Source organism: Carcharhinus amblyrhynchos, chromosome 16 (genome assembly GCF_965287045.1).
Source record: "Carcharhinus amblyrhynchos chromosome 16, sCarAmb.v2.hapA, whole genome shotgun sequence".
Classification (NCBI taxonomy): Eukaryota; Metazoa; Chordata; class Chondrichthyes; order Carcharhiniformes; family Carcharhinidae; genus Carcharhinus; species Carcharhinus amblyrhynchos.
In genome coordinates, this window is record NC_137339.1 from 68,057,120 (window position 1) to 68,083,859 (window position 26,740).

The window sequence follows — 26,740 nt, forward strand, 5'->3', positions numbered from 1 at the left end:
GGACATTACAGCACAGGCCATTTGGCCCATCTACTCCATCGAGCTTCCTCCCATCCATCTTCATTCACCAAATTACAATGTCCTTTAATTCCTTTCCCTCACATGTTTATCCAGCTTCCCCAAAATATATCTACACTCTTCACCTCAACTACTCCCCATGGGAGCGAGTCCCTGCAGTCTCCCCACTACCCCCGTGGGGGGGTTGGGGGGTCCGGGGGGGGGGGGGGTGCATTCCCCAGTCTCTCCACTCCCCTGTTGAGGGGGAGGCGGGGGGGCAGATGAGTTCCCGCAGACTCCCCACTCCCCCATGAGTGCGGCAAGTCCCCACAGTCTCTCCATGGGGGGTGTTGGGTAAGGGAGGGGTGGCGTTGGTGGGGGGGGCAAGTCCCCAGTCTCCTCACTCCCCCCGTGGGGGCAGGACCCTGCATCTCCCCAGAAGCAGGGGGGGGGCAGGGGTAGTCCCCGCATTCTCTCCACTCCCCCTGGGAGAGAGTTCTACATTCTTCCCATTCCCCTGAGGGGGACACCCCACATTCTCCCCAATACCAACACCCCCTCCCCAGGAGAGAGTTCTTCACCACTCCCTGGGTAAAAGGAAGTTCCCAATTCCCCATTTGATTTGTGTGCGATTCTCTGATACTGAAGGTCTCTCGTTCAGATTCCACCCACCAAAAACACAGAACCACCTTTTCTATTTCTGACCTCGCAAAACCCCTTTCCTTGTTTTGAAAGCCATTAACAGGTCACTCCTCCTCCTTCCATCACCCCCCACCCCAACAAATCTGCCCCCCGTTTTTTGGTCTTTCCCATTCCTCCCATGGGTTACTTTGACTTCTGCTGCTCGAGCCACAAGAGACTGCAGCTGAGGAGGCCATTTGGCCCAGTGAGCCTCGTGATAGTCCTTTCAAAGAACATCCAGTGTGCCACCAACCCCGTTCCCATCCCCTCGCTGTTCTTCCCCTCCCCGTCCCAGAAAATGATTCATTTTCCAGGAATCAGCCTGGATTCCACACCGTTCATGTCCAATTTGCCAGCCACTTACCGATCTGGGACACAGTGAACCTCATCACACTTGGCCTCAGTTTCCCGTAGCGTTCCTCCGGGGAGTCAAACAAGCTGCAGGCACGGAAACTCCAGTTAATAACTTTCTTCTCCAACCTTCCCCACATCCTGACTCCATTCCCAGCCTGACCAACTCTTGTCCTTTCCCCTCCACTCTTTAACAAGGGATATAGGCATCGCTGGCTCGGCCCAGTATTTATTGCCCATCCCTAATTGCCCCTTGAAAATATGATGCCGAGCTGCCTTCTTGAACTGCTGCAGTCCCTGGGGTGTAGGTACGCCCACTGGGAGGGAGTTGCAGGATTTTGACCTAGCCACAAGTGAAGGAATGGTCGGTATATCTCCAAAAAGGATGGTGAGTGTCTTGGAGGGGAACCTCTAGGCGGTGGTATTCACATGTATCTACTGATCTTGTCCTTCTAGATGATAACATTTGAGAGTTTGGAAGCTGCTGCCTAAGGAGCCTTGGTGAGTTCCGACAGTAGATTCTGGAGATGGTACACACGGCTGCCACTGAGCGTCGGAGGTGGAGGGACTGAATGTTTGTGGAAGGCGTGCCAATCAAGTGGGGCTGTTTTGCCCTGGATGGTGTTGTGTTTGAGTGGTGTTGGCATTGCACCCATCCAGGCAAGTGGGCAGTATTCCATCACACTCCTGACTTGTGCCTTGTAGATGGTGGACGGGCATTAGGGATTCAGGAGGCAAGTTACTCCTTGCAGGACTCCTAGCCTTGGACCTGCTGTTGTAACCACAATATTTATATAGCTAGTCCAGTTCAATTTCTGGTCAGTGGTAATACCAGGGTGCTGATAGTGGGGGACTCAGTGATGATCTTACTATTGAACGTGAAGGAAATGGTTAGATTCTCCCGTGTTGGAGATGGCCATTTCCTGGCACTTGTGTGGTGTGAATGTTCCTTGCCACCTGTCAGTCCAAGTCTGCACATTGCTCAGGTCTTGCTGCATCTGGACACAGGCTATCCCAAGCTCCTACTCTGTTCCAATTAAATTCACTGTTTCCCTCTTTCCTACACTCCTTGCCTTTAACTTGTCAAAAATCTGTTATATCTGACATTTTCCAGTTCTGGTGCAGATTTAACTTGGAGGAAACACAAACTCAGTTTCTCGCACCAGACATGACTTATTCTGCTCCATAATTCCAGCCATTGTGTTTTCCTATCACATCAGAAAATACTCCTCACTATCTGAGGCAGACCATTCGGAACCTCAAGATACAATCCCAGGCTGGTCACATCCCAAAAACCAATGAGCGTTAACTTCCACATACATTACATTGTCTGCCTTTGTAACATCCGTGTAACTGTTACCCCTTCTTTTCTCAACCTCCTTCGTCCAGATTCCTGTTCTGATCCACATCTAATCTGAGTCCTTGCAGTTTCCAATCCTGCCGGCATCAAAACCCATTCGATTACCACTCCTGTGCTCAGAGACACGGGGTCGGCGCTGAGGGAGCACCACCCTGTGCCAGAGGGTCAGCGCTAAAGGAGCACCACCCCACACCGTCAGAGGGAGGGTGCTGAGGGAGCGGCATCCCCTCTGAGGGACAGTGCTAAGGGGGCAGCACCCCCTCAGCGGGAGGGCGCTAAGGGGGCTGCACTCCCTCAGACTGAGCGCGCTGAGGGGGTAGCACACTGCACTGTCAGGGTGGCACACTGCACTGTCAGACAGTCAGCACAGAGGGTGCACTGTACTCTCAGCTGGGCGAAAAGGATGCCACAAGTTCCATTATTCTCCTTGGAGGCCTGTGGTTCAATATTTCTCCATCAGGTTACATCACAACATCAAGAATATGTTATGTTATACATCACCAAAACGTATTCTTGATATTACGTTGCTGTTTGAGAGAGTTTTCTATGTGTGAAATAGCTGCTGTGTTTCCAACATTACAATGGAAATTACATTGACTGTAATGTGATTTGGGTTTTGTGGTGGTGAAAGGCAATGGTGTAATTCTGTTCCATTATCTGCTTTAATGCTCCAGCAGATGGCAATGTTAAAGCATTGTGCAAATGTTAATTATTGATTTTGTAATTACACAAGTCACTGATTTCTTCCAAGTCAGTCAGAAGTAGCTAAAAAAATCTCAAATCATCAATCTCTCCCTTAACTTTCTCTGCTCAGTGGAGAACAATCCCAGCTTCTCTCCGACATGAACTGATGCTCCCTCATTCTTGGCACCGTGCTGGTAAATCTCCCATCATGTTCTCAAGGGAATAATCTCAGCTCCCCTAAGTCTATCCAGGTTAAAATCATAGAAACCCCACAGTACAGAAAGAGGCCATGCGGCCCATCAACTCTGCATCGACCACAATCTCACCCAGGCCCCATATCCCTCTAACCTCTGCATCTCAGGACACTAAGGGGCAATGTTAGCATGGCCAATCAACCTAACCCACACATCTCTGGACTGCGGGAGGAAACCCACACAGACAGTCACCCAAGCCAGGAATTGAACCCAGTTCCCTGGAGCTGTGAAGCAGCAGTGCTAACCACTGTGCTACTGTGCCGCCCGTTAGTTAGCTCAAACGACCAGAGCAGTCCTTACCTCAGCTGTCCAATAGGGGAGCTGCTGGAATGCAAACCTGTCAACTCCGTGTCAATCGCTAGATATGAACGATACACATTCCAGTTAGATAACATCAGTTAAACATCTCTTTTGCAAGGTTTAAACAAACCCAACAACATTCATCAGAGAAAGTCTACGCATACTCAAAATGTCTCCTGTTATAAAGCTGGTCAATGACTGATTTCACATTTTTTCCTGGCCATTAAACTGTTCAGCAAAGCAAGGATACACAACCCATCATCAATGCAGCTCCCTTACAATGTAGCACCGTCAGACGGTCAGTACAGAGTGCTGCACTGTCAGAGGGTCAGTGCAGAGAGAGTGCCGCACTGTCAGAGGGTCAGTACCGAGGGAGCACCGCACTGTCAGAGGGTCAGTACCGAGGGAATGCCACAGTCAGAGGGTCAGTACCGAGGGAGCACCGCACTGTCAGAGGGTCAGTACCAAGGGAGTGCTACACTGTCACAGGGTCAGTGCTGAGGGGGTGCTACACTGTCAGAGGGTCAGTGCCAAGGGAGTGCTGAGGGACTGCTACACTCAGTCAGAGGGTCAGGACTGAGGGAGTGCCACACTATCAGAGGGTCAGTACCAAGGGAGTGCCACACTATCAGAGGGTCAGTACCAAGGGAGTGCCACACTGTCAGAGGGTCAGTACCAAGGGAGTCCTGCAATGTTAGAGCTTGTTTCCCTAAATTACTTGCATCTCCTGCGAGGAAATAAATAAAGCATCACCACATGCAAGTGGAGCTCAGCGACTTGCATTCATAACTCCCAAACAGAGAGCTCTGAATCTGGACTCCAAGCTTTTGTTGCAGTTATGTGGCCTGGAAAACAAAATTAGGTTTTCCTATCCTTCACCAGCCTGGCCTGGTGGCTGCAACACACACCACTTCTGGCTATCTTGCCTGCTGTACAAGTTTAAACTCTGATTTAGCCAGATCCTAACAGTGAAAATGACTCTCATTCAGTGCAGCATTTCAGGCGGGTTTTTTTTTAAAAGAGTCCGGTTGGTTTTGATGCGGTCACACACCAGAGAGAACAAGTGCTGTAGACAAGCTTTAGAAGTGTCTTCGTTGAAAACAGAAGGGGAATGTAGCTGGGGAATGAATTCTCCCCCTCTTCCTGCTTAATTACAGGATCCTCACCTACAAAGTCACAGTTTGCAATTTCCTCCTTGATGTGAGGGTACATCAGCTGGAAATTTGCTGCTGTCACCTCACACATACTGACCCCTCTTGCACACTCCACCCTTCCACCGGCTCCCCCGCCGCGCCTTTTATACCTCACAGCCCGCCCTGAATGGATACATGCGCGCGAACAGCCAATCAGCGCTCGACCCCCAAGGCCCCGCCCACTTGCTCCAAACATAGTCTAAAGGGCGGGGCTTAGGCCAGGGTCAGCCGCAGGCGGATTTAAAGGGGGCGTCTGTCTGTTAGAACCACTCTCCTACCTGTGGTGGAATAGACACCACCCTGAACACCCCCTCCTCCATGCAAAGGGGCATTTGACCCTTCGCATTTGTTTCTGTTCATTCATGGAATGTGGGTGTCTCTGGCCAAGTTTTAAGTTTATTTGTTAGTGTCAGAAGTAGGCTTACATTAACACTGCAATGAAGTTACTGTGAAAATTCCCCCACTCTTGCACCTCTTCGGGCGCACTGAGGGAGAATTTAGCACCGCTAATCTACCTAACCTGCAGATCTTTAGACTGTGGGATGAAATTGGAGCACCCGGAGGAAATTCACACAGACGCAGGGAGAATGTGCAGACTCCGCACAGACGACAACCCAATAAGGGAGTCAAATCTGGTTTCCTGGCACTGTGAGGCAGCAGTGCTAACCACTGTGCCATCGTGTCGCCCAAGCCCCAGCATTTAATGCCCACTCCCTAATGGCCCGTTGAGAAGGAGGTGATGAACCACCGCAGTCCCCTGTGGTGTACTTACACCATGATGTGGAGATGCTGGCGTTGGACCGGGGTAAACAGGGTAAGAAATCTCACAACACCAGGTTAAAGTCCAACAGGTTTATTCAGTAGCGCAAGCTTTCGGAGTCTCATCCCTTCTTCAGGTGAATGAGGAGTTGTGTTCACAAACAGAACATATATAGACACAAACTCAAATTACAAGATAATGGTTGGAATGTGAGTCTTTACAGGTAATCAAGTCTTAAAAGGTACAGGCAGTGTGAATGGAGAGAGGATTCAGCACAGGTTAAAGAGATATGAATTGTCTCCAGACAGGACAGTTAGTGAGATTTTGCAAGCCCAGACAAGTCGTGGAGGTTACAGATAGTGTGACATGAATCCAAGATCCCAGTTGAGGTTGTCCTTATGCGTGCAGAACTTGGCTATCAGTTTCTGCTCAGCAATTCTGCGTTGTCGTACGTCACGAAGGCTGCGTTGGAGAACCCTTACCTGAAGATCAGAGGCTGAATGCCCGTGACTGCTGAAGTGTTCCCCGACTGGAAGAGAACACTCTTGTCTGGTGATTGTTGAGCAGTGTTCGTTCATCCATTGTCGTAGCATCTGCATGGTCTCCCCAATGTACCATGCCTCGGGACATCCTTTCCTGCAGCATAACAGGTAGACAATGTTGCCCGAATGCAAGAGCATGTACCGTGTACCTGGCAGATGGTGTTCTCACGTGAGATGATGGCACCCATGTCAATAATCCAGCACGTCTTGCAGAGGTTGCTGTGGCAGGGTTGTGTGGTGTTGTGGTCACTGTTCTCCTGGAGGCTGGTTAATTTGCTGCGGACAATGGTCTGAGGTTGTGTGGTTGTTTGAAGGCAAGAAGTGGGGGTGTGGAGATGGCATTGGCGAGATGTTTGTGTTCATCAATGACATTTGAAGGCTCCGGAGAAGATGTTGTAGTTTCTCCGCTCTGGGGAGGTACTGGACGACAAAGGGTACTCTGTCCGCCATGTCCCATGTTTGTCTTCTGAGGAGCTCGGTGTGAATTTTCACTGTGGCACATCAAAGCTGTCGATCGATGAGTCGAGCGCCATACCCTGTTCTTATGATGGCATCTTTCAGTGCCTGTGGGTGTCTGTTGCAATCCTCCTCATCTGAGCAGATCCTGTGTATACGGAAGGACTGTCCATAGGGAATGGCTTTTTTAATGTGTTTAGGGTGGAAGCTCGAGAAATAGAGCATCGTGAGGTTATCCATGTGCTTGCAGTACAATGAAGTGCCAAGGTGACCATCCTTAATGGTGATGCATATATCCAGGAATGCAACCAATTCCAGAGAGTAGTCCATGGTGAGTCTGATGGTGGGATGGAACGCTGGCAACTGCCAATATCCATATGCAATTCTACAACTCATCCGCTTCATCCTGGACCACAACATCTTCACCTTCAACAACCAGTTCTTCATCCAGACACACGGAACAGCCATGGGGACCAAATTCACACCTCAATATGCCAACATCTTCATGCACAGGTCTGAACAAACCTCTTCATCCCACAGGACCTTCAACTGACGCTATATATTAGGTACATCAATGACATTTTCTTCCTTTGGACTCATGGCAAGCAATCACTGAAATAATTATATGATGACATCAATAAGTTCCATCCCACCAACAGACTCACCATGGACTACACTCCGGAATTGGTTACATCCTTGGACACACGCATCTCCATCAAGGATGGGTCACCTCAGCATCTTACTGTACCGCAAGCCCACAGACAACCTCACAATGCTCCACTTCTCCACCTTCCACCCTAAACACGTTAAAGAATCCATCCCTACAGACAAGCCATCCGTATACACAGGATCTGCTCAGATGAGGAGGATTGCAACAGACACCTACAGATGCTGAATGACGTCCTCATAAGAACAGGAGATGGCGCTTGACTCATCAATCAACAGTTCTGATGCACCACAGTGAAAAATCGCATTGACCTCCTCAGAAGACAAACACGGGACACGGTGGACAGAGTACCCTTTTTTGTCCAGTACCTCCCCAGAGCGGAGAAAATACGACATCTTCTCCAGAGCCTTCAACATGTCATCAATGTAGATGAACATCACGCCAAGGCCATCCCCACACCCCCACTTCTTGCCTTCAGACAACCGCACAAACTCAAACAGACCATTATCCACAGCAAACTACCCAGCCTTCAGGAGAGCAGTGACCACAACACCACACAACCTCTGCAAGATATGCCGGATCATCGACACAGATGCCACCATCTCACATGAGAACACCATTCACCAGGTACACGGTACATACTCTTGCGTCTCGGTCAACATTGTTCACCTGATACGCTGCAGGAAAGGATGTCCTGAGGCATGATACATTGGGGAGACCATGCAGACGCTATGACAATGGATGAAGGAACGCCGCTCAACAATCACCAGACGGGAGTGTTCTCTTCCAGTTGAGGAACGCATCAGCAATCGCGGGCATTCAGCGTCTGATCTTCGGCTAAGTGTTCTCATAGAATCATAGAAACCCTACAGTACAGAAAGAGGCCATTTGGCCCATCGAATCTGCACCGACCATAATCCCACCCAGGCCCTACCCCCATATCCCTACATATTTACCCACTTATCCCTCTAATCGACACATCTCAGGATACTAAGTTCAATTTTTTTTTGCATGGCCAATCAACCTAACCTGCACATCTTTGGACTGTGGGAGCACCCGGAGGAAACCCACACAGACATGAGGAGAATGTGCAAACTCCACACAGACAGTGACCCAAGCCGGGAATCGAACCCAGGTCCCTGCAGCTGTGAAGCAGCAGCACTAACCACTGTGCTACCGTGCCGCCATTCTCCAAGGTGACATTCACGACACATGACAATGCAGAATCGCTGAGCAGAAACTGATAGCACAAACAATGATGGCCTCATTCAGGATCTTGGGTTCATGTCACACTATCTGTAACCCCCCAAGACTTGCCTGGGCTTGCAAAATCTCACTAACTATCCTGGCTGGAGACAATATACATCTCTTTAACCTGTGCTTAACCCTCTCTCCACTCACATTGTCTGTATCTTTAAGACCTGATTACCTGTAAAGACTCGCATTCCCACCATTATTTTGTAATTTGAGTTTGTGTCTTTATACGCCGTTGTGTTTGTGAAAGCAAGCTCCGAAAGCTTATGCTACCAAATAAACCTGTTGGATTTTAACCTGGTATTGAGAGATTTCTTAATGTGTAACTACACCCACAGTGCTACTGGGGAGGGAGTTCCAGACTTTTGTTCTGGCAACAGTAAAGGAGCGGTTGATTATTTCCAAGTCAGGATGGTGAGTGTTCGGACATTGTGATAAAATGGAAATTTAAGAAATCCAACGTATTCTTGTGGTTGTTTTTTAAAAGTAAAAACAAGCTATTTTCAAAATGAAAATGGGGAAAAAAGACAGATCAGCTGGATGAATGGAATTAAGGCTTTGATGTGCTGATTAGGTTAACAACACTGTGAACCAACGTTTACCAAAGACAAACTGGTAACAATAGGTATAGAGTGTCAAAAGTTGAACTAGAGATAGTAAAAGTTCAAAAGAGGAGAGCTGAATTTCACATTTATATTCCAAAACTTGAGGTCATACAATAAAGGTAATCAAGAAGGATTTCTGAAAAAGTTAGTTCAGATAATGGAAGATCCAAAGGAAAAACAGCTAGTCAGAGGCAAGTTCACCCTACGCAAGGGAACTATTTTGAGCCCACAGCAGGAGGAAACTGTGCCTACCCCCAACAAGCTATGCTTGAAGAAAGCCTGTTTCAAGAAGCAAATTTCTCCACCCTAGATTGGAAGCAACACTAAAAGGTATGTAGTGCCCGGTGTGGTATCCATTGCTGGATTTTGCTTATAGTTTTAAAACTTATTGGATGTTGTTTGGGGAGGCTTAGCTCTGAGATTGGGAAAATAGAGGGGGTTGAAACAGGGTAAATTTAAAGATGTTGTGGATAACCGTTAATGTGTATTTTAGGTGACTTTCTTGTTTTTCTATTTAATCAGCATTTATTTTATTTAAAGTTATCACAGAAGAGTCTGGGACAGCTTTCATTGCTGTTTACATTTTTATTCTCATTGTACTAAATACAACTAAGAGCAGGACCTCCAGAGTTCCCTTCGGGTTTTGGATTACCCAAACATTTAAAATCACTGTGCTCTTCACAGTGAGTGGCACGGAGGGGGTGGGAAACCTCCAGATGATGGTGTTCTCATGTGTCTACTGCCCTGGTCCTTCGGTTGTGGGTTTGGAACATGCTGTCTCATAAGCCTTGGAGAGATCCTGTAATGCAGAGTATTTATAGCATTGAAACGGGCCATTCGGCCCACTTAAAACCTGCTAGCCCAGAATGGAAAATCAGTAAAACTTTGGAAATGGATGCTATTTGTCTGAACTGATCTTGTAAACCTTGAAACCAGTTTGAACCAGCACCAGTCATTTCACAAGTTTTACTGGTTTTTCCTTCTGGGTGCTTTGGTGCCTTCTACGTAATCCTTTGCCCACCTTCCTCAGTTCACCCAATAAGAACTCCGATTTACTTTTCCCTTGTGTTTATCCAACTTTTTCTTAAATGTATCTCGACTATGCACCTCAACCATTCCCTGCAGTAGCAAGCTCCACTTTCTAACCACTTTCTGAGTACGGACATTTCTCCTGAATACCTAACTGAATTCCTCAGTGATTATCCTTTATTTTGGCTGCCAAGTTCTGATCTCGCCTACAAATGGAAACACCTTCCCCAGGTCTACTCTATCAAACCCCTTCATTGTATTAAAGGCCTCAGAGGGATCACTCTGTGGGAGGTCTTGCTGCAGCTGTATAGGGCATTGGTGAGGCCGCAGCTGGAGTACTGTGTGCAGTTTTGGGCGCCGCACCTGCGCAAAGATATTTTGGCCTTGGAGGGAGTGCAGAGGAGGTTTACTAGGCTGATACTGGAGTTGAGGGGGTTGAGCTATGAGGAGAGGCTGAATAAACTGGGCTTGTACTCGTTAGAGTTTAGAAGAATGAGGGGAGATCTCATTGAGACGTATAAGATGATGAATGGGATGGATAGGATAGAGGTGGAGAGACTCTTCCCGCTCAAAAAAGACAGTAGGACTAGGGGGCACAGCCTCAAGATAAAAGGGGGGCGGTTTAGAACGGAGTTGAGGAGGAACTTCTTCACTCAAAGGGTGGTGAATCTCTGGAATTCTCTGCCTGTTGAAGTGGTGGAGGCTGCCTCGCTAAATATTTTTACGACGCAGGTTGATGGGTTTTTGATAAGAGAGAGGATTAAGGGTTATGGGGAGAGGGCGGGAAAGTGGAACTGAGCAGCGACAGATCAGCCATGATCTTATTGAATGGCGGGGCAGGCTCGAAGGGCCAGATGGCCTACTCCTGCTCCTATTTCTTATGTTCTTATCAGAAAGCACCTTCCAAACCCACAACCGTTACCATCTACAAGGGTCCTTGGCGCTGTGAGGCAGCAGGACTAACCACTGTGCTACCGTGCCACTCATCTGGACCTCTTACTGTCATCTGAGAGCCACTGCTCAGGAATCCACAACTCCGTCTACGGAATTACACGGCTGGCGAAAGGAACGCTTGGGCCTCTGGAGTGACCGAAGCTGGAAGATGTGCAGAGGAGCGGGGGTTGGACGACGCTGCAAGAATCTGCTAGGTGTGTGTCCGTTAATGTGCAAGTCTCAGCCAAACCCATCCACAGTCTTAAAACTGCGATACAGTCTCTAGATGTTAAACGTGCGGTGGACTCCCAACTGAACTGAGCCCTTCCGCCACCCTGTCCAGGCAGAATTTCACATTGTCCTTGTGTCTTTAAAGATCCCTCGGGAGCTCCACAACTTGTGCCATCTCATGGAAATTATCTTTGCACGTTTCCACTCTGTGTGGTGGCGTTCCCTGAAAGGGCTGCTGCTGCCGTATACCCTTCACTCTCTCGCTCTTGTCAACCACCCAGACACAATGTGCTGCTCCTCCCTGTTATCTGGAAGTGGCAGGGGAGCCTCCAGTGGAGGGCACCCTATGTGGGAGTCTTCCCCTTTACCATTGGGGATTTGGTGTAGAGCATCTCGCGGGCAGCCATCCCATGCAAGATGCGATGAAGGTGGTTCAGGGACCTCCCAGCCTGCCTGTCTCTTCTGTGGCCTTGAGGAGTCAGTGTCCTCGTTTATCGAGGTTGCCAGCAGTTGTGTTTTTTTGACTATTTGAAGGGTCTGCTCCTCAGGTTTTGCTTACACTTCAGCCCCATGTGTTGGCCACCTGGGTGTGGAGAGAGGTGGTGGGAAGACCTCCTCCCGGAGCTGGCCAAAGGGTTTTAACAGATCCAGGCAGCAGGCTGTGGAGGGTATCATTAGACCTGACTATCTGCCCCACTCTGTGGTTGCGGTCGCAAATGGGTGTCTCTGGACAGGGAGCATGTGCTTCTGCCCATACACTTGAGGCCTCCAGCCATTAGTGGGCACTGCAGAGGCTGAACCCAGTCACCAGTCCTGAAAACATTGAAGAAAATTTCTAAAATTAAATTGAAATTAAGTTTTTTTGTCTTTTGGTGACACTGCACAATAGGAGCTCCACAGTTTTATATCCAGAATATATTATGTGAAGAATCTCTGCCCTCTCTGCACTAAATTGATGGGTTTTTTTTAATGAGGTAAATGAGAAATGCAGCGAAACATCTTGGAAACATAGAATAAAACCTTTAGCATGATCCAGAGTATACTGTTAAACACTGACAATTTATTGCAAAGTATATACACTTACAGGTTACAGTAAAGTTTACCGATTCCCATTCTGATTGTGATTAATGTCTGATAATTGCATCAAATTTACATATTGCAAACTGAAATAATCCCAAACTACAATCTCCAATTGGAATGATTAATGGAACTCATGTACAGTATCTGGTGAACGAACCACCTTCCTCTTCCAAATCTCAATCCCTTACAATATTTTCACCGGATCAACCTATGTCCACAGCAGATCTAATCTAGATACTGAAGAGGAGGCAGTGGTGTAGTGGTATTGTCACTGGACTAGTAATCCAGGGAACCCGGGTTTGAATCCCACCACGGCAGATGGTGAAATTTAAATTCAACAAAAAATCTGGAATTAAAAGTGAAATGATGAGGTGAAACCATTGTCGATTTTGTAAAAATCCATCTGGTAATTAGTGTCCTTCAGGGAAGGAACTCTTACCTGGTCTTAGCTACTGCAGACTCACAGCAACGTGGTTGACTCACAAAATATCCTTGGGATGGGCAATAAATGTTAGCCCAGTCAGTGACATTCACATCCCATGGAAGAATGAAAAAAGCACTTCAGTGAGGCCCAAAGGCAAGTTCCATTTCCAGAAAGAGAGATGAGATAATGACAAGAAAATCTGTTTTTGTGGTGTTGGTTGAGGGACGACGACAGGAGGGAGAACTCCCCTGTTCACTTTCGAAGAATCTTTTATCCATCAGAGGACAGGTTCAGAATCAGTTTAACCTTTCATCTGAAGGACAGAACCTCTGACAGTGCAGCACTCCCTCAGTACTGACCTTCTGATAGTGCGGCACTCCCTCAGTACTGACCCTCTGACAGTGCGGCACTCCCTCAGCACTGACCCTCTGACAGTGTGGCACTCCCTCAGTACTGACCCTCTGACAGTGCAGCACTCCCTCAGCACTGACCCTCTGACAGTGCAGCACTCCCTCAGCACTGACCCTCTGACAGTGCAGCACTCCCTCAGCACTGACCCTCTGACAGTGCAGCACTCCCTCAGTACTGACCCTCTGACAGTGCAGCACTCCCTGAGTCCTTTACTGGTTGCGTAACCCTTGACTTTGTGCTCACGTTCCAGGAAAGGAACTCAAACCCCAACATCCTGACTCAGAGATTAAAGCATGACTAACTGAACCATGATGAACGTGGGGGAATATCTGTGCAGATGCAAGGAGTGATTATTTTGCAGGACCAAGTACAAGGCAGGAACTTGTCCCATGGATAGGTCTGTACAGAGAGTCTATACCAAGAAATATCATTGAGAGATTCGAACCAAACTAAATATGGGGATCTAGAAATGAGATATAGTTTGAAATTAGCAAGGGAAGTCACCCCCTGGTTGTAATACAATCATTATCAGATCATTATCTTAGAGCACAGAAAGAAGCCACTCGGTCAATTGTGTCTCTTCTGGAAATTCGTAAGTGTCATCCAGTTATTTCCACTCATCCATAGCTCTGTGAATTCCTCTTTCTAAAACAGTTATCCAATTCACATTTTCAAAGCTCCGAATGAAATTGCTTCAACTGCTCTTCCTGTGAGGGCACCCAACATCACAACATTGAATAAGACAGAAAAAAAAAATTCACCTCGCCTCTAATAGAACCTTCGAAAAATTTACTACAGCTAAGACTGAATTTCCCAGAGCCCTGATTAAAACAGACACAATATCAGACCGAATATTGTCAGGATCAGGTGGGTCATGGTATGAGCTGCTGTAATCTGTGCTGCATTCCTCCCTGGACTGACACTCCCACGATTACACCCATTCCCCGTGCAGCAGTAGAAGTCTTGCTTTGGCAGGATGTTATAAAAGCTCAGCACACGTGGGTTGTTGCAGATACTCTCAGAAGCACAGCCTTTAATGAAGCCATCTCTGGAACTCTCTAAAAGAAGTCAACAATAGAATGAAGCAAAATTGACGAAGTAAAGTTGCTGTTACATTGTTGTTAATTTGGTGTTGCACTGATGTTCTGCCATTGTGGCGTCGACGTTCTATTGCATTTATAGATGAATTAACATCTTAAACCTACCTATCGTTGAGGAGTGGAGGCATCTCGTTTGCTTCCCGACACACCTCACCAAAGCGTTGGGATCTAAACAGTTCCCGGTTGAATATCGTGTGCATCCATAACATTGAAGGCCATTAAAGGTCTCTGGTTGCCCTGACAAACAAACAGGAAAATTCTGGTCATATTCCTTCAACTGCGTCCAAACAAATCAATTTATACATGCTGTGTTTGGAGATCTACCTTGGACAGCCGTACAGATTGTATTACATTAGCTGTGACATTTAGTATTTCCGCACCCTTATCCTCCAAAATTCTGTTCTATTGATCTTATCTGGACAGAGTACAACAGACTTTGATCCAGACCATCGTAAGAATTCTCTATTCAGTCTTCATGATCTTGAATTTTTATCCCTTCCCAAGGAGTTCCAGGAGGGGTACGGAGTCTACATATTGTGGTTAAAAAGGATTACAATTGTATGGGACAGGCTGGGTGAACAAAAGGTGCATAATTTCTCATTTGTATTGTTTTCTTTTAATGACTTTACCTGCCTACCCCTGTAACTAACTCCATCCCTTACAACCCTCCCTCTCTCTATAACCTCCTCCATCCCCTACAATAACTTCCTCCAGCCAGTCCAACCCTCCCTATTTCTGTAACCTCTTCCAGGCCCAGTAACTCTCCCTAGCTCAATAACTTCCACCAACCCTTCCAACCCTCCCTATTTCTGTAAACTCCTCCAGCTCCTACAACCCTGCCTAACTCTGTAACTTGCACCAGCTCCTACATCCCTCCCTATCTGTAACCTCCATCAGCCTCTACATCCTTCCCTATCACTGTAACCTCCTCCAGCCCTTACAAACCTCACAATCTCTGTAACCTCCTCCAGCTCCTATCTCTGTAATTGTCTCCAGCCCCTCCCACCCTCCCTATCTCTGTTACCTCTTCCAGCTCTTCCTACCCTCCCTATCTCTACAACCTCCTCCAACCCCTCCCACCCTCCCTATCTCTGTAACCTCCTGCAGCCCCTACAACCCTCCCTATCTCTGTAACCTCCTGCAGCCCCTACAACCCTCCCTATCTCTGTAATTGTCTCCAGCTCCTCCCACCCTCCCTATCTCTGCTACCTCCTCCAGCTCTTCCTATCCTCCCTATCTCTGTAACCTCCTCCACCTCCCCACAACCCTCCCTATCTCTGTAACCTCCTCCACCCCACCACAACCCTCCCTATCTCTGTAACCTCCTCCAGCCCCCCACAACCCTCCCTATCTCTGTAACCTCCTCCAGCCCCCCACAACCCTCCCTATCTCTGTAACCTCCTCCAGCCCCCCACAACCCTCCCTATCTCTGTAACCTCCTCCACCTCCCCACAACCCTTCCTATTTCTGTAACCTCCTGCAGCCCCCACAACCCTCCCTATCTCTGTAACTTCTTGCAGCCCCTACAGCCCTCCCTATCTCTGTAACCTCCTCCACCCCCCCCCACAACCCTCCCTATCTCTATAACCTCCTCCATCTCCCACAACACTCCCTATCTCTATAACCTCTTCCAGCCTCTGCAACCCTCCAAGACCTCTGAGGTCTGCCATTTCTAGTCTCTTGAGTACCCTCCGAATTTGATTGCTCCAGCATTGGAGACCGTGTTGTCAGCTGGTTGAGCCTTAACGTCTGGAATTCAGCCCCTAAACCTTTGCAGAGATTTATCCCCCAAAGGCTGTTTAAAAGCAACCTCTCTGGCCAAGCATTTTTGTTCCCTGGCATCATGTCTCCTTAACATTGACAGTCCCGCCAGATAGTGAACTGCTTTGGCATGTTTGGCTATATTAACGTTGGCATTATGGGATCTGGAGTAGAATAGTGCAATTGGGTTAGACCATCAGAGAAGGACTGAATGGCCTGCTCCTTCACTGTAGGAAGTTTCTAACCATTTGACATGGATGTAAAGTTGAAACTTCCTGTCTATGTGTTTGGTCCATACCTGTGATGGTGCCAGTGTTGCAGTTGTCAGATTCACAGCATCTATCAGTTCTTTCCACTGAGAATTCACCAGCATTAAAGGACAGAGTTCCAAAACAATTTCCGCACCCCTTCAGCTTTTCCTCTGCAGACTGGCTTCCTGTGAAAATTGAAGCATGAATTTTATTCAGTTACAGACTGGGAGGACTGTGCAACCTGGTTTCTGCCCCGTCCTCCAGAAGATGGTCCATTCATACAGTACCTCCCCTTTAAAAGCAGCTGTCACCAATCTTCCCCACGCTGGCGTCCTTCACCAGTAACACAGAATTGATGGAGACAGACCATTCGGCCCATCGTAGTGTTGCTCCAGACTAATTTCCTCCCACCTTACTTCATCAGACCCCAATGCGGGCACTATGATCATTTTTACTAAGCTGTTTCACACCATTGAAAATGCTGTGAAATCAACGATAAGAACAGTTCTCTGTCTGAACAGATCCCAATGATGCTGCAGTTACTGGTTATTTCCACTACAGGCACTGTTGCTCTCTTGTACCCTGAACCATGATTAGAATCAGCCAATAATAGAGTAAGGAAAGAGGCCATTCAGCCCCTCATCCCCATTCCAACCCAATTATACAACTCTTATGTGATCATTTTAAATTCATGACATTTCTTTGAGTTCCCTCCACAGACTTTGCCCCTCCCTATCTCTGTATCCTCCTCCAGCCCCAAGAAACCTCCCTATCTCTGTGTGCTCCTCCAGCCCTTACAACCCTCCCTATCTCTGTGTGCTCCTCCAGCCCTTACAACCCTCCCTATCTCTGTGTGCTCCTCCAGCCCTTACAATCCTCCCTACCTCTGTAACCTCCTCAAGCCCCTAAAACGTTTGGTACCTCTATAACCTCCCCCCACTTATAGCCACTACAAACCTCTCTATCTCTGTAACCTCCTCCAGCCCCTACAGCCCTCCCTATCTCTGTAAGTTCCTCCAGCCCCTACAGTCCTCCCTATTTCTGTAAGTTCCTCCAGTCCCTACAACCCTACCAACTCTGTAACCTTCTCCAGTTCATACCACCCTCCCTATCTCTGTAACCTCCTCCAGTTCATTCCACCCTCCCTATCTCTGTAGCCTCCTCCAGTTCATACCATCCTATCTCTGTAACCTTCTCCAGTTCATATCACCCTCCCTATCTCTGTAACCTCCTCCAGTTCATACCACCCTCCCTATCTCTGTAACCTCCTCCAGTTCATACCACCCTCCCTATCTCTGTCAACTTCCCCAACTCCTACAACTCTCCCATATCTTTGATTTGATTTATTATTGTCACATGTATTGGGGGTACAGTGAAAAGTATTGTTTCTTGAGCGCTATACAGACAAAGTATAGAGTGCGTAGGGGAGAAGGAAAGGAGAGGGTGCAGAATATAGTGTTGCAGTTACAGATAAGGTGAAGAGAAAGATCAGCTTAATATGTCACTGGACCATTCAAGAGTCTGACGGTAGCAGGGAAGAAGCTGTGCTTGAATCGGTTGGTACATTTTTTTCAGACTTTTGTCTCTTTTTCCCAATGGAAGAAGGTGGAAGAGAGTATGTCTGAGGTGCGAGGGCTCCTTGATTATGCTGCTTACATTCCTGAGGCAGCGATAAGTGTAGATGGAATTAATGGATAGGAGGCTGGTTTGCGTGATGGAATGGGCTATGTTTACAATCCTTTGTAGTTTCACATACCAAACCGTGATGCATCCAGAAACAATAGTTTCCGTGGTGCATCTGTAAAAATTGGTACAAGTCGAAGTGGATACGCTGAATTTCCTTAGCCTCCTGAGAAAGTAGAAGCATTAGTAAACTTTAACCATAGCATCGGTGTGGAGGGACCAGGACAGATTGTTGGTGATTTGAACACCCTATAAATCTGAAGCTCTCAACCATCTACACTTCATCATCTTTGATATAGACAGGGGCATGTTTTCTGAAGTCAATGAGTACCTTCTTTGTTTTACTGACATTCAGGGATAGATTATTGTCATTGTAACATTGCATCAAATTCTCTACCTCCTTCCTATACTCTGTCTCGTCATTGTTTGAGATCTAACCCAGTAAGGAGGAGTCATCAGCAAACTTGAAAATGGAATTGGACAGGAATTCCAACATACAGTCATAAATATACAAGGAGTATAGTAAGGGGCTGAGGACACAACCTTGAGAGGCACTGGTGTTGAGAATAATAGTGGAGGAGGTGTCGTTGCCTATTCTCACTGATTGCAACCTTTGTATTAGGAAGTCTAGGATTCAGTCACAGAGGGAGGACCTCAGCCCTAGGCCACAGAGTGTGGAGATGAGTTTTTTTGGGATAATGGTGTTGAGCTGTAGCCAATAAATAGGAGTCTGACATAGGTGTCTTTGTTATCCAGGTGTTCCAGGCTTGAGTGTAGGGCCAGGGTTTTGGTGTCTGCTGTGGACATGTTGCGCTGATAGGCAAACTGTCGTGGATCCAGGCAATCTGGGAGACTGGAGTTGATATGTGCCATGACTAACCTTCTGAAGCACTTCATAACGACAGATCACTGAGCAATAGTCATTAAGACATGCTGCCTAACTTCCTTTAGGTACAGGGGTGATGGTCATCTTCTTTAAGCAGGTAGGAACTTCAGATTGGAGAAAGCTCATAAGTTAAAGATGTCTGCAAATACTCCCACCAGTAGCTCCCCACAGGATCTGGGTACTCGTCCGGGTACCCCATCTAGGCCAGTTGCGATCTTGTCACCTCCCCGAGCCCCTGCAGTCCTCCAAGATATCTGTGCTCCTCCAATTCTGGGGTCTTGCACATTCTGATTTCCATCGTTCTACCACTGGTGGCCCTGCCTTCAGCTGCCTGAGGTGGAACTCTGGAATTACCCCCCTGAACCCTCTCAGCCTCCTCATGTAAGATACTCTTGAAAGTCTAACTCTGCAACTAAGTTTTTGGTCACCTGTCCAAATATCCCTGTGAGTACTGACAGCAGGAATTTTCCAACCCCACTCACCTGTCCTACTATCTCCCTTACTGACTCAACATCAACATTGTTTAACAATGTACCTGTGAAAATCTCTTTACACCTAAAAGCATGGCTACAGAAAGATGTTGCTGGTACGTTACTTGAAGCTCCATATGCATCAATGTACTGCAGTAACATTGAATCTAAAAGTATGAACTGTTAACGTTTTGAAAGATCATTGATGCTTTTAAGCACCGTTTGCCCAAGGTCACTTACTGATAACTTGTTTGACATAGGCTGTTATGCAGCTTGAAGAGATGCATTGTATTGGAGTGGAGTGACAGGTTCCAGGCACCCCTAAACAGGAGTGACATTGTCGTCCTTAAGTGGAAGAGAAACAGACTATTAATCTCAGTGGCTTCACACACTAATTTCAGTATCCTGTGCTTAGTAATCGGTACCTGGGAGGGTGTTGCCCTTGTTGCACAGATTCCCCTGACAACACTGGATGTCTGAAGTGGGTTGTACTCCGAACAATGATGATTCGGGGAATTGGCAGGTGCTCTCTGATAGACATCCTTTGACAACAGCGCGCCCCCCAGCTGTTGGTAATAGAAAGATAAAGATTATTTTTGGCCATTCTGACGGTTGTCTCTCTTTAGCCAAGTCGCAGCTCCCCTGAGGAATTCTGGAAACTGCACAGTGCTAAAGATCAAATCAAAATCTTCATATATTTACAAAAGAAATCCAGCCCCACAGACTGGGATTGGAATTCAGGTGAGATTTGCACTTACACAATGAGAATCCCCTCTCCATGCTCTTCCCAAACTTACTCTGAATCTACAGCACAACACAGGCCATTCAGCCCGTCAGCTCAATGTCAGCCTTTATAATGCTCACAGTCCCCTTCCCATCTTACTTCAATTGAACCTGTTTTAATAAAGCTTCCTGTTCCTTTCCTCTCTTTTGTCCTGACTGACTTCTGACCTGAAATGAATTTGGGTGATTTTCACCTCTGGCTCAACTGGATGCAAACTTACAGATCAGCCCTGCCCCTAATTTAACAGAAACCTCATTCACTTTCCCTCGGAAATTGGAAACCAACCTGGATGGGTAAGGATGGCAGAGGGTGTGGAATGTTAAGTGCGTGTTTGTTTGCAGCCTGTAAATTGCTCCAACCCCTTTCAATCCTCTGTGACGCAGTGGTAACGTTCTGCAGTCCCTATAACCCTCCCTATCTCTGTAATCTCCTCCAGCCCAAACCTTCCTTACCTGTGTAACTTCCTCAATTCCATTGAACTCTCCTTATTTCTGTAAGCTTCTCTCCTACAACCCCCAGATCTCAATGCTATTCCAATTCTGCCCTTTTGCATATTCCCAGATCTCCATCACTCCGCCATTGGTTGCTGGGTGCTAAACTCTGGGATTTTTCCCCTTCTAGCTTGATGATACACCAAATGTTACGTTCTGAATCAATCTGATTGATTCAGTTAGATAAAAGTGATACGGAAAAGTTATTTTGCTGATTCCATTCCTAGAATAGTTTATTGATTTATGAGTCACCCCATCTCTCCAAGTATAACTGAAAAAACATTTCATAACTCACCTGGAAGTCACACCTCAATCTGACTCACATTCAATTCTCTGAAAGATCCCTTTCATCAAACGAGAGATCTCTCCTAATCCAGGAGACATTTTAACTCTTACCAATGATATGTCAACAGGGAAGCTTACTAGTGGGTAGTTGAGTATAAGAGTAGCCACAGCGATTCTGAATTCCTACACATTTCACGATGCTCGTATTTAGGGCACAGGCAGCAGGAGAATCACTCTGACATGCATAACACTCCAGACCATTCAATGTTGTATCCTCTTCCACTGAAATAGGAACACAATCTATTAATAATTTCAGAAGCACTGTCTTGGGGACGGAGATACCCAAGTTTGTTAATTTCATTGAGAAGTATTTAGTGTATCATCAGTTACACAGAACCACACAGTACAGGAAGAGGCCATTCAGCCCATCATTCTCATGCTAGCAGCATCTTCCCCAGAGCTCTGCAATGCAGATCCATTTGTGGGTTCTGACTGGCTTGACGTGGTTAAGACCTTACCTTTGTGGCTGACATTGTTACATAAGTCAGAAGTGCAACATCTGGATCCTTCGAAATATGCAGATGAACCTGTGTTGAATGAAACAGGTTTGAGACAATTCCCGCAGCCTTTGGTAATCTGTTTCATAACATTTGAACCTGGAAACATACAGAGTTTGATTATGTTCAGCTCGGTATAACAATCACTCTGCCCATCTATCATTCATCTGTACATCTCTTTTTCCATCTATTTACTATCGATTGGGTGGCACAGTGGTTAGCACTGCTGCCTCACAATGCCAGGGACCCAGGTTCGATTCCCAGCTTGTCTTTGCAGAGTCTGCACATTCTCCCCGTATCTGCATGGGTTTCCTCCTGGTGCTCCGGCTTCTTCCCACAGTCCAAAGAAGGTGCTGGCCTAGTGTATTGGCCATGCTAAATTCTCCCTCAGTGAACCCAAACAGGCATCAGAATGTGGCGACTGGAGGATTTTCAAAGTAACTTCTTGCAGTGTTAATGCAAGCCTACTTGTGACATTAATAGATAAAAGTTAAAATTGTCTGCCAATCTTTCTAACTTTAATTCATCTATCTATCTGACTTTAATTCATCTACCTATCTATCATAGATAGATGAATAATGCTGGAGCATTTATGGATAAATGCTCACTGTCTCCCTACCTACCTATCTGTTAGCCTGTCTTTCTGTCGATCTTCCAATTTATCTGTGTTTCTGTCCATCTCTCTATTTCTCTGTTTATCCACTGTTGTACCTACGCAGTATAAGGAAGATTTATCAATTATTTGGAGGCATTCTTACCAACTCTTGTTGTGTTCACAAAGGTGATGCATTTGTGGTTCAGATTTGAATTGCAGACCACCTGCTGCAAACAGTTTCCGCTTGAACTCACACACCCGTAACATGTGAGAGTTAGGGCTAGAACAAAGCGAACAAAAATAATTATCAGTCACTGTCCCATTTGAAAATGGGCACTTGGGGGAGTGCCAGGGATATTCCAGATTGTTTGAGAGGTCGACCACAGATACAGTCGCTGCAGTAGCACAGGGAAACACAGCATCCAATTGATACACAGCAATACCCCACACAGAGCAATGAGATACATGATCAGAGAAATTTAATTCCATTCTGTTCCATGAGTGTTCTGCCTGAAGGCAGGTCCTTGGTTAAATATTGGTCTGGGACTCACCTGTCCCTTCATTGTCACTGACTCAGAATTCTGGAATCGCCTTCCTAGCAGGACTCCGGGTGCACTTACACCACATAGACTACAACAATTGAATAGAAATGCTGACTACCACCTTCTCAAGAGCAACTAAGGCTGGTAACAAATGCCAGACTTACCAGCAACAGCCATTTCCAATGAAAAAGTTACAAAAGCATCAACGTATCATTGGTATAATAAGCATTGCTTTAAAACACTCTCCATATGGGAATAGAATATCATTTACATGTACAATGGTGCCACTTAGTTCACATTTTCTGTAAAAGAATTAACCTATAAGTGATCAATAACTGATAATTTAATTAAAAATCTTACCTTCAGTCACTAGAGCACAAAAGATTAAAATGCCAGAGAATAATTTCATCTTGTTTCGATCTTTGATATTCCTCATGCAGAGCAGAGACACAAACCTCTCGCCTCACTGCTCTGTCGATGGTGTCTATGAGTTGGCAAATATATCCTTGAGGGGGTGTAACCAGAAGGAGAATTTCCATCTTCCTTGGTGGCTTTTCCAGCTAGTTTCACTTTCAGCATAATGAGGTGTTTGTGTTGTAATGCATCCCCTATGGAGGTGTTGGATGATGAAGTGTTGTAATGCCTACCCTATTAGACACGGCTATTTCACTCCTCAGGGGTGCGGGGGGACAGGTGGGGTGATGGAAATGCATAGCATGCAAGCAGGCAAGGTCCACCAAGTTTGGTAGGACGCTACAGGTAGCCGAGGAGGGCACATAAAGTAATGAGCAAAGAGGCTCGGAGCAATAGAGATTGTGGAGGTTCCGATATCAGCCGGGTCAACTGCCTCCAATAGTTGTGGAGGGCCAAAGGCCCAGTTTGATGGGAGGAGATTGGCTTTGCCAAATTATATCAGCTAGAAATCTTCAAGAACGATGATGAAAACTTCTATGGCGTCTTAAAAAAGTATCAAGACAAGTGTTGCAAGTTGAGTTAGGCAAGACTCAGGGCCTAAAAGTAAACAATTACGTGGCTCCTGAGGTGATGTCGAAATTTTGCAGAGCCTGATTTGTGCCCTTTGCCTGACATGAGAAGATTGAGTCTGAACTCAAGCGGCTGGAAGAACCAGACATCATCAAGCCTGTGCCAGTGGTTAAGCCAGATAGAAGAATCGAGATCTCTGTGGACTACATATTAACTATGAATCAAACAAAATTAGATTGATATCCAGTGACAAAAACTGAAGACTTGCACATCAAATTAGCAGAAGGCTTAACTTATACTGAACTTGATACGAGCCATGTGTATGAATAATGAGGATTAGTCAAGGGATTTAGAGAATTTGTTACAATCAACACCCACAAAGGCTTACACCAGTACACTCAGCTACCCTTTGGAAACTCACTCGTGTGTGCAAGTTTCCAGTGCACAATGGAAAGTCTACCACAGGACTTAATGAAGGTGGTTGTCTATTTAAAAGATCACAGGAGCATTCGAACAGGAGCATCTGGCAAATCTCAAAGAAGTTTTAAAAAGATTTCAACGGGCCGGAGTGAGGTTAAAAAGGGAGTAATGTACATTCCAGGCTCAATGTACTTAGAGTTCAAAGTAAATGCAAACGGGCTACGCCATCTGGAAGAGAAGTTAAAAGAAATTAAAAAAGCCTTCAGAAGTGTATCAGAATTGAAATCATTTTTAAGAATGGTGAACTATTATGGTGTGGTACTATAATCAGGGCCTAGTTTTAAGGCCAATTAAATTGGATATCCTAAATTAAAGAATTGGGCATATTAAAATCAAACAGTCAAACCTCGAGCAGGCCAGTTGTACAATACACAAACCTGTCTGCGCCTGACCCATCAATCACCCATCAAAGGTTGTTGCACCCTGCTGTGATGTGGATATGCCGGCGTTGGATTAGGGTAAACACAGTAAAAAGTCTGACAACACCAGGTTTAAATCCAATCAATGTATTTGATAGTAAATTCACTAGCTTTCAGGGTTAGTCCCTTCATCAGGTGAATGGAGAGTTCTGGCCTCAGACAGCGCATATAAAGCACAGACAGTTTAGAGATTACTGATTAGAATGCGAATCTTTACACATAACCTGCTGTTCAAGTCTTAAAGGGGCCGACAATGTGAGTGGAAGGAGCACTGATCACAGGTTAAAGAGATGTGTATTGTCTCCAGACAGCACAGTAAGTGAGGTTTTGCAAACCCAGGCAAGTCACGGGGGTTACAGATAGTGTGACATGAACCCAAGATCCCTGTTGAGGCCGTCCTCATGTGTGCAAAACTTGGCTATCAGTCTCTGCTCAGCGACTCCACGCTATCATGTGTCGTGAAGGCCGCCTTGGAGAATGCTTACCCGAAGGTCAGAGGCTGAATGCCCGTGACCACTGCTGATACAGGAGATCATTGCAATCCCATTGAAATGCACCGGGCTATTGTTAGAAGCCCAGATCGGGCCAGACGTTCTGTCACCGAGAATTCCTGCTTATTTGATAACGGGTTACATGTAAGCAACAGCATGGAGATGGACGCCTGGGGGCGGACTCTGGTATCCTGTCAGACAGACATCAAGAAAGCCACTGGGTATCGGAACCCTCTCCTGGGACCTCATTGGCCGGAAGCCAGAGAAGTTTCTGGAAAGGCCAGCAGGCAGGGGGATAAAGGGACACATTTCAGACACACCAGCGGCGAGACTCGACAAAGGAGGCGACCTTGACCATCTGGAAGATTGACCAAAGAAAGAAGGAAGGAAGGAGGTAGGAGGAAGGAAGAAGCTGCCATCGAGATTCACCTTTGTGACGAGAGACCAGAGAGACTCAGAGAATCGAGCCTGCAGTTTAACCCATCCATCACTGTGGGTAGTATACTTGAATCTGGGGTATCCTTTTGTTTTATGTGAGTAATTTAAGGATTAATAGTGTTATTATTAATAAATTTGTTGAACCTTTACTTGTGGTTTGTCCTTTGCCCATCTTGCAAATAAAGACACCGGGGTAAAACCTTAGAGTAAGCAAACTGGTCAAAAGTATTTGAGAATTAACAGGTACAAGAATGGCCAATTCATTCTTAATCTTTCTAGTGTTAGCACCCCTTCACACACTGCTGAAGGAGCACCAGAGGTGGTATTGGAAAGAGTATCAGAAACAGGCCTTCAGACAGGTTAAACTGGCTTTGCAGTCGCTTAGTCTCTCAGCGGTGTTATTGTGCAAGTTGAAAGTTAATACAGAAAGGCCTATCACCTACACCACAAGAACTCTTGACAGATGCTGAAAATGTTTATCTCAGTTCAAAAAAGAGGGCCATCTTCGTCGTGAAGAAGTTTATGGTTAGCATTTTGCAATAATCACTGAGCACAAACTTCTATTCCATTCTTCCCATAGCTTCAGTGTGAGTCGAAGCCTGGGCTCTTTTGCGAGCCGACCATGAGTATACTTTTCAACATAGGCCAACCATGCACATTTCAAAAGTGAATGTTTTGAGCCCCCTTCCCCTGCTTGAAAGTTTACCACCTCCACGGTATCACCCTTGTTCGATACATTGCCTGTGTCGGCAAAACAGGCCAAGTTTTGGACCCAGAAAGACCCCATAATATCTCGGGTCCTCCCCGACTGGCATTATGATGACAGGTCTGAGCAATTCAGGCCGTTCCAGGTAAGAAAAGAACAAATTAAGTTGTGGGGACGGCATATTATTATGGGGAGCAAAGATGTTTTTATTTTCCCCAGTCCTGTTAGAAAATTATTACAAAAATTATATTGTGTCATTCCTGGGACGACAAAGATGAAAATGCTCACAGCAAGTTGTGTGTGTGATGCCTGGAATAGAAACCGCCATCAAGGATCTGCTCGAGCAATGTGACCAATGTCAAATGCAAACAAGAATTGCTGTCTGCGGTCCTACCACACCCTAGGGAGGGCTGGGCTGAGCATGGGCCTGACTACATGTCAAGTCTGTGGGCCCATCCATGGCCCCCATGTTCCTACTCAGTATAGATGGACGCGCATGGAATGAAGTCAGCAGCGGTCAACCAATTGCGACAGACATTCGCCACTGTCTGGTTGCCTGAGTTGCTCGTATATCTGTTAATTTAACTACTTTCACCAGTGAAGAG

The 26,740-nt window shown here is 46.4% G+C and overlaps 1 protein-coding gene across 1 annotated transcript in view; it reads right to left on the reverse strand.

Annotated features, from left to right (window-relative positions):
• Positions 1–23,105, reverse strand: part of LOC145353712 (uncharacterized) — a 38,412-nt gene extending 15,307 nt beyond the window's left edge. The window contains exons 1-11 of the mRNA XM_080204480.1: positions 22,978–23,105; positions 22,239–22,355; positions 21,442–21,579; positions 21,062–21,205; positions 19,789–19,929; positions 19,604–19,708; positions 16,372–16,509; positions 14,418–14,549; positions 14,148–14,270; positions 3,628–3,685; positions 1,043–1,116 (exon numbers count right to left, since the gene is read on the reverse strand). Of these exons, the coding sequence (XP_080060606.1) occupies positions 1,043–1,116; positions 3,628–3,685; positions 14,148–14,270; positions 14,418–14,549; positions 16,372–16,509; positions 19,604–19,708; positions 19,789–19,929; positions 21,062–21,205; positions 21,442–21,579; positions 22,239–22,355; positions 22,978–23,053 (1,246 nt within the window). The 5' untranslated portion in view covers positions 23,054–23,105. The remainder of the gene's footprint in view (positions 1–1,042; positions 1,117–3,627; positions 3,686–14,147; positions 14,271–14,417; positions 14,550–16,371; positions 16,510–19,603; positions 19,709–19,788; positions 19,930–21,061; positions 21,206–21,441; positions 21,580–22,238; positions 22,356–22,977) is intronic.
• Positions 23,106–26,740: the final 3,635 nt, after the last annotated feature.